The sequence below is a fragment of the Podarcis filfolensis genome (assembly GCF_964270895.1).
Source record: "Podarcis filfolensis genome assembly, chromosome: 2".
NCBI classification, from domain to species: Eukaryota; Metazoa; Chordata; class Lepidosauria; order Squamata; family Lacertidae; genus Podarcis; species Podarcis filfolensis.
Genome location: NC_139605.1, coordinates 55,687,496 through 55,695,739, shown reverse-complemented (window position 1 = coordinate 55,695,739; position 8,244 = coordinate 55,687,496). Strand labels below are relative to the sequence as shown.

The window sequence follows — 8,244 nt, the reverse complement described above, 5'->3', positions numbered from 1 at the left end:
CCCTCATATTGCAGATTGGAGGGCGGGTGCTGCTGAGGCTGAGAACCAGCAGTCCACGAAAACCTTGCAGCGCCCGATATTTCCGGGGTGGGGGCAGCAGAGGAGGAGGAGCGACTTCTAACTGACCCGCTCCAACCACTCGCAAGCCGACACGTTGCGCTCTCAGAACCCCGGAATGCGGTAGCAGGAGGATACGTTTCACTCTTCACTTTACCTATCTCTACAGCCGCTGGGGGGGGGGCGGAGTTCCGGCCTACAGAGACCGGAGAGTTTCCGACGTCGATGGTTTCGGTTGCCTTGGTTCCCTTTCCTTTTTACCTCCGGGCGAAGGGTCGACCGGAAGCAGGAAGAAGAAGGGCAGGAGGGAGTAGGATGGTCGTGGGTCGGGGAGGCGGTGGATCCGCGCGGTGCCTGCGGGGGTCGGCGGCCGCCATGGCGCTGCCGCCCCTGCTCTTCCTCCAGCTCCTCCTGGCCGGGTCGGTGCCTCGAGGGGCTGCGGAGCTCACAGACGGCAACAACGAGCACCTGAAAAGAGAGCACTCGCTCATCAAGCCTTACCAGGGTGCGTGGGGTGGGCAGCGGCTGCTGCCCCCCGACTCTTCTGCCCCTTCCTTCTCGCCCGCCTTTCTCGAGCCTTTCTCCATCCTGGCTGCCCCTGGTTAACGTTCAGGCCGCGTTGGGCCGAGGGGAAGACTTGGTTTTGACACTTCAGGAAGTAGAGAGGAAAACCAAAGGGCCGCGGAGACAGTACTATTCGTTTTGCACACATTATCGAAGGACCCTCATAAATAACCAGGCGGGACCTTTCTGTGCCCAGGAGAGCCCCTTCAGTTTGAAGGCCAGAAGGGGCAGGGCGGGGGTCGATTGGAGGCTGTGGTTTGTGTAATACACAGATCTTACAGATCCAGAGGAAAGCCCCAGTTGCCTGGTAAATAATATATTATAAATTAATGGAGTCATGTCCAACAAGTTGCCATGAATAATCGGTTTCTGCTGACTATTCATGGCCAAAGAACGGGGAGAACAAGTGAACACAGTTCCCACCATTTTTGTGAGGTGGTGGTTTTGTGCCTAGTCTGTAACTTCTGGTTTCCATGGTATCTTCTTTGTTTTAGGGGTTGGCTCCAGTTCAATGCCCCTCTGGGATTTCCAGGGGAGTACAATGCTGACCAGCCAGTATGTTCGATTGACCCCTGATGAGCGCAGTAAGGAGGGTTCAATCTGGAACCGAGTGGTGAGTGTGTTTCTGCATGGAAAAAGTGGTAGTGGGATGAGACTAGCAGTGATCGTGCCTACTTAACAATACCCAAAGTGTGAATCATTCTCAAAAGTGTTTAGGGCTGCTATATTCTGTCTTCTAGCCCTGCTTCCTAAAGGATTGGGAGCTCCATGTCCATTTCAAGATCCATGGAATAGGCAAGAAAAATCTGCACGGAGATGGTTTTGCTCTGTGGTATACTCGGGAGCGCCTTACTGCAGGTACTGAAGTGGGTTGAATAGTCAGGGTGGTATCCCACGGTGATGAATTCTGGGCCCCAAATGCAGTTATGAGTGGATAGTTTCTGAGCTAAATTGCTTAAACTAGCATAGCATTATAAGATGCAGCAAGTCCTTCTGAGTTCAGTGATATTTATTCCCATATATATATATATGGAATTGCAGCCTTATGCCTATTCCCATATATATTTGTGTAGAGGGATGTTTTTAAATGGAGAAACATTCAGTCATGTGAGCTCCTACCTGCGGTCTGTAGTGGCACAGCCCAGACAGGTTTGCCATCTCAGTGAAAACTAGGCCTTCATAGTAAGCTCTTAAGAATGTTGGGTGAGCACTGCTGCATGGTCTTCTGGGAATTCTTAATTACATATCAGCTCATTGTTGCTTAAGAATGTGTGTGCAAATGCTTTATTGTTGTTTCACAACTAGATTAAATTCTTACATACTTGACATGTTTCTATAGGAGATAATGCATGTGCCATAGTAGAAAAGCTGCTGTTCAAGAAGTTGAGGGACATTGATCATAGTTATATTCTTTGTGCAGAATGTTTGAAAATAACACAACCTTTCTTACAATGTTTGCTGGCAACATTCAAGTGCTTCAAACTGTATGGAAGCAATGATGCTCTCTACAGATTAATCTGTAGAGTTCTGCTAGGCTGGATTATGTTGTTCAGTGGTGCAAGGATGCAGTTCTAGTCACCATACTCTGCTTTGTCCTGCTCAGGCCCTGTCTTTGGCAGCAAAGATAACTTCCATGGACTGGCCATTTTCCTGGACACTTACCCAAATGATGAAGCTACAGAGGTAAGTAATGACACACACTGGCTTTGAGGGTTGCTTGTACTTGCAAGCCAAGCACAGTCGTACCTTGGAAGTTGAACGGAATCCGTTCCAGAAGTCAGTTTGACTTCCAAAACGTTCGGAAACCAAGGAGTGGTTTACCCATTAGCTGCAGGAAGCTCCTGCAGCCAATCAGAAGCTGCGTAGGACGTTTGGGTTCCAAAGAACTTTTGCAAACCGGAACATTCACTTGTGGGTTTGCTGCATTCGGGAGCCAAAATGTTCGGCTCGCAAGGCGTTTGGGATCCACGATACAACTTTATGGGGTTTAATATTAACTAACTGGAATTGTCTCACAGACAAGTGGAGCTTCCATATGCATATATGTTTGCTTCACAAGTATTTAGGGTAAGAGCTACATGCAGAAGATTTAAAACCATGCTACTTTTATTGTGCAGCGTGTGTTTCCATACATCTCTGCCATGGTGAACAATGGATCCCTGACATACGACCATAGCAAAGATGGTCGCTGGACAGAGCTGGCAGGCTGCACAGCTGACATTCGTAATCGGAACCATGACACTTTTTTGGCTATCCGTTACTCCCGGGGACGTCTGACAGTAAGTTGGCTGGGGTACTACATTGAGTGCATTCTTCATGGGTTGCCTTAGGTGGGGAACCTTTTTGTCCCAGTGGGCCAGATTCATATCTTTCTCCTGCAACTCTGTGGGCCAATTTTGACAACTCGCCTTTCAATCATTTGGAAGTACCAAGCACTGAGTTTGCAAAATGCTTTGTGCAGTGGTTTTCAAGTGCCTGACAACCACCTAGTTGGGTGTTTGGGAAAAGCTATGCAATAGGAATCAACAATGCCTGCAAAGCAGCTTCCAGTAGGTGGTATTAGGGTAGGCAATGGTCAAGGATGATGAAAGCTGTAATCCACGACATTTGGAGAGGTCCAGTTTGGGAAAGGTATCAAGATACAAAATATAGAACAGATTGTCTAGACAATATAGTGTGGTATGGTTAATTTCTCTTCCTCAGAATTGAAGCTCTAGTGTGCTTGTAAGGTTTTTTATGTGGTTGGGAGAGTGAAATTTGGATTGTTCTTCGCATCCAAGATGACACTTATTTTGCAGGTGATGACTGATGTGGAAGACAAAAATGAATGGAAAAATTGCTTTGATGTTGCTGGAGTCCGTCTGCCCACTGGTTACTTCTTTGGGGCTTCTGCTGGTACAGGCGATCTATCTGGTAAGGGCTGCTTGCCAATAAGGTGGAATTGGCTCTGTTGCCTAGATCTGGTGTTATAGGTAAAGTAGAGCCATTTTTAGGTAAAGTGAAGACAATACATTTGTACTATTGAACTGGGTACTAGAGGATCTTAAGTCAACTTCCTGAATTAATAGCTTCTTTATTAAAAAAAGTCTTCTTTCTCTAAGAGATGGCATTTTAAATAAGCTGTACCACCACATTGCAACTTGATGTCTTTGTTTCCTAGACAATCATGACATCATCTCAATGAAGTTATTTCAGCTGATGGTGGAACATCCACCAGAGGAAGAAAACATTGACTGGACAAAAATTGAGCCTAGTGTCAGCCTTCTCAAGTCACCAAAAGGTGAGTTCTTAGTACTTTTGCTTTGAATGCTCATGAAGCAAACGGGAGATCGCTCCCTCATGTGAGGAAGCATCCCCATATCTCTTCAGGACATGCTAAATGGTCAGCATTCACTTTCGTGGAGCTGCGCTTGACCCTTGATTAGCTTGAAGCGGTAGACTGAAATGAAAATCTTGATCCCTTTTACTAGGGAGAACTTAGGAATCCCAGTGCAATGACAGCTATAATCCTAAACATACGTTCTAGTATTTATGTCCTTCTGAATTCAGTTACATCCTCTGAGTAAATATTTGTTCATGTGTTATGAACATTTGTAATCTGAAGGTCCCAAATTGGAATTGTTGTAAAATGTGTTTACTTGGATAGGCATAAAATCTGTATCATGTTGCTGGCTTGAATTTAATTCTGGGTATCATTCTCCAGAAGCTCTCTTCTGCAGCTCAGAATTTGACAATCTGTAATCCTGTTCCTGCATTCAAACAATGTGTATTTTGTAAAGAAATGTGCTATGGTGCATGCTGGAAGCACAAGAGGTCCAGAGGGTGACAACATGAGAACAGTCCTTTTCTGCAGTGGCTCCCCTCCTGTGGGATGCTCTCCTCAGGGAGGCTCGCCTGGTGCCTTCTTGAATATATTTAGGACCAGGCAAAAACATTCCTCTTCTCCCAGGCCTTTGGCTAATTAGCCAATCTATGTCCTTTTAAACTGTAGGTGGGGGTTATTGCTTTGTTTGCTATTTTCTTATGTATTTTTGTGTTTAATATTGGAAACTGTCCTGTGATCCTTGGATGAAGGGAGGTATAGAAATTTAATTAAGTAATAATAATAAAAGTTGGAATTGATTAAAAAAAATACTTTAAAATGTGTATAGGTATGCATGTGCCATCCATACCCCAGTGATCCCCATCTCCTCCACCATCCATGAGTGTAAAGATATGAAGGAAGTTTTAAATTTATTTTTATTATTTTATTATATTTCTATCCCACCCTCTCTCCCCAGGGTGGTAAACATATCCACAATTGGGGGTGGGGATTCTAAAAGCAGTTACAGTTAAAAACATTATTTCATCCTATGGTATCAGAGTTGCCAAGAGCAGTATTCTTCAGTCACTAAATGCCTGGACACACAGGAATGTTTTCAAATTCCTAGTGAATGGCTCACCTCACTAGAGAGGACATTCCACAAATTAGTAGCCACCAATGAAAAGGCCCTGTCATGGGTTAATGCCAACCAGTCTGCCTCTGTGGCTGCACCACTGAGAACGTCATTTTATCACCGTTGTCTGAGCATACTTAGAAGCATTCTTGTGATCAGGAACCTTGATAACGCAGGGTAGCTGATCACAGGGAGATTTCCAAGTACATTCAGCCAAATATGCTTAGAAGCCCCTTTTCAGGCCTTCCTGCTCAATGCAAGACAGCTGAGGGTGGAACAGAGCAATATTTGGAGACAGGGGGCATGCCTTCTCCTCTTTCCCCTACACACTCTGTGCATTCTTGGCAGTGTTAGAAACTCAGGTATATAAACTGGGCACCAAATGGCTCCTAATACTAGGGTTACATTCACCAAAATAGAATGCCTCATTGACATTTTGGGGCCAGATGGCTTGAAATTCGTATTTTTCAATACGACATTTCGGTTCTTAAAATTCATTCTCATTGTGCAGATAAAATATAGCAATGCGTGTTGTGTTGTTAGTGTGTGAAAACAGGATCCAAGGATCCTCAGGCATGCACCACCAGATGATGGGAGACGTCAGGCGCCATCCTGGCACCCGGGCATCTTCACTTGGTCACAAGTGGCCAATAGCCAGGTGCAAAATGCGCCTAGCTCCTGGCAAATTTCGACTGCTGATTCTTAGGGATTGTATTAACCCATTTCCTGTCTAGCCTGAGAGCATAATGTGTGTTGTAAAATCTCTCTCTCTCCACTTCTCTTTCCCACCCCCTCTCCTTTAGATAACGTGGATGACCCGACAGGAAACTTCCGCAGTGGGCCCTTGACGGGCTGGAAGGTGTTCCTCTTGCTCCTGTGTTCTCTGCTTGGCATCATTGTTTGTGCCGTGGTGGGAGCCGTGGTCTTCCAGAAACGCCAGGAGCGGAACAAGCGATTTTACTAGAGGGGGAAGCAAGCCCACATTCTGGGCATTTGGGAATATTTTTTACAGGGGGGAGGGAGAATTGTATAGACTCTGGCTTCGAAAAGGCTCTTTCAGAGAAATACACGGATTATTTTCATATCTTTTCCCCCCACCTGGTAGCACAAGCCCGACAACATATGTCAGAACAATCAGGAAGGTAGGGGGAGCACCTTTTCTCTCTTTCTGAATACTATTCAGAGCCGTCAGCCCCTCTTTTAACACCTTTTTTAAAAAGGAGGGGAAAGAACTGTGGTTAGAGGTGGGTGTTCCTGCTCTGTGGGGCATGACTCTGCATCCCAGCTAGTATGTGCTGGTGTTTCTCTAACAGGGCAATATTTCCGGAGTCCTGCTAACTGCTGGCAGCAATTTTCTTGCCTGGCCCGTAAGCCGCCTTCAAGGTGGGTGTTTTGAACTGAATGTATTTTGTAATCTCACTGGCCTTGGTACTTCCTTTTAGTACCAGCTCTTTCTCTACTGCTGAAAGTGAGACTAATTTACACCAAAACAACTGGTGACTATCAAATGTGATCTCTCCCGCCCCCCCTTTGGTGATGGAACCTGTGATTACATTGGTCTGAGAGAGTGGGAACTTGATTTTTTTCAGTTACTGTGGAGTATATGCCAAAATTTGGTCACAGACATTCAGGTCCTGCTCTGAATCATCGCATTAAACTTCTGAACTAGGTGGTTCTGGTGGTGGGACCTTGCCATAGCCACATAGCTGCGTGTGGATCTGCAAGATGATGGGTGAAAGAGAGGGTGTGTGAAATAAAAGTGGAAAACTGACCTCAGCTGCTGGTTTGTCTTAATTTTATGGAGTATGAGTAAGAATGGTGGGTTAATGGGGCCTTTAATGTGATGTAGCCTTGTGGCTTGGGCTCATGTTGGACATGGTATGTATCACTTCACACTGCAGGTGGTGAATTATTTTCAGGGAATTATTAAAAATGTAGGTGTGTAAGGAGTTCGGTAAGAAAAAGAGCCTTATTTCTTAACTGCATTTTTAGGTGCAGAAAGATTTGCAATCTTTTTGCTCACTTCTCAACACATTAAGTAAGCTAAGTGTTCTTCATGTTTAATAATTGGAAAAGTTAGAGCTTACTTAACATAGATCACTTTCCCTTAAAGAACAAGATTAAAATGATTTAAGTACATAAATGATAAAGCGAGGGCATGTATATACACAAATGCTGCCAGCTGCTTGGAAGGTTCTTCTGCTGTTGGCCCTACACTCTTGTCAGTGTCTTTTACTACAGCCAGGCAGGTGTTTCTAAAAGAGGAGCCTCTGAAGAGCAGTTTTAAGGTAATCCAAGCCTTTAGTCTTATAAGCTAAAAGACATGACACACAAGGAAAAAATATAAAAAGGGAGGAGGAAAACACACTCATACATCAGTTCTTAAAGTTATAGTTCAGCTAAGATGGAAACAGTTTAGGTCAGGCTTCCTTAACCTCGGCCCTCCAGATGTTTTGAGACTACAATTCCCATTATCCCTGAACACTGGTCCTGCTAGCTAGGGATCATGGGAGTTGTAGGCCAAAAACATCTGGAGGGCCGAAGTTGAGGAAGCCTGGTTTAGGTAGTTGACAGTATTGTTGCCATTAGGTAATAATTGAGGGAAGACCAGATGCAGATGGCTTCTTAGCCGGGCAGATGGAAGGAATATGTTCTCTGAAGCCTGTAAGTATGGTAAGTATAATGATAACTTTCCACTGGGCAATGATATCTGATTTATGAAAATACTTAAATACCTCTGTATCATAAAAATATCTCAAAGTGGTTTATAAAAATATAAAACCAGTCAAATCATAAAAGGTTTAACACCAAAAAATTAAAAACCAACAACAGTAGACCATGTTGTGAACTACCGTGATATGTTGTGAATCACCCTGAGATCTATCAGTATAGGGCGGTATGCAAATGTAATTAATAATAATTGTGTGGAGTGTATTCTTAACTGTTTGCATTGGCCTGGCTCAATATAAAAGTTTTCAACAGATATTTAAAAGCTGGCATAGTAGGAGCCTGTTGACACACTTCTGCCCACCTCTGTGCTTGTTCTTAGAATCATAGAATTGTAGAGTTGGAAGAGACCCCAAGGGGCATCTTAGTCCAACCCCTTGCAATGCAGGAATCTCAACTAAAGTATCCATGATGGATGCTCATCCAACCTCTGCTTAAAAAACCAGTGAAGTCCATCACC

At 44.4% G+C, this 8,244-nt stretch overlaps 1 protein-coding gene across 1 annotated transcript; it reads left to right on the top strand.

The window, feature by feature from the left end:
• The first annotated feature begins 227 nt into the window (after positions 1-227).
• Positions 228-6,828, top strand: LMAN2 (lectin, mannose binding 2). Its single transcript, XM_083603675.1, has 8 exons — positions 228-562; positions 1,116-1,234; positions 1,362-1,479; positions 2,225-2,304; positions 2,739-2,900; positions 3,420-3,534; positions 3,782-3,901; positions 5,861-6,828. Exons 1-8 carry the CDS (start codon positions 283-285, stop codon positions 6,019-6,021), a joined length of 1,155 nt encoding a protein of 384 aa, XP_083459801.1. The 5' UTR covers positions 228-282; the 3' UTR covers positions 6,022-6,828.
• Positions 6,829-8,244: the final 1,416 nt, after the last annotated feature.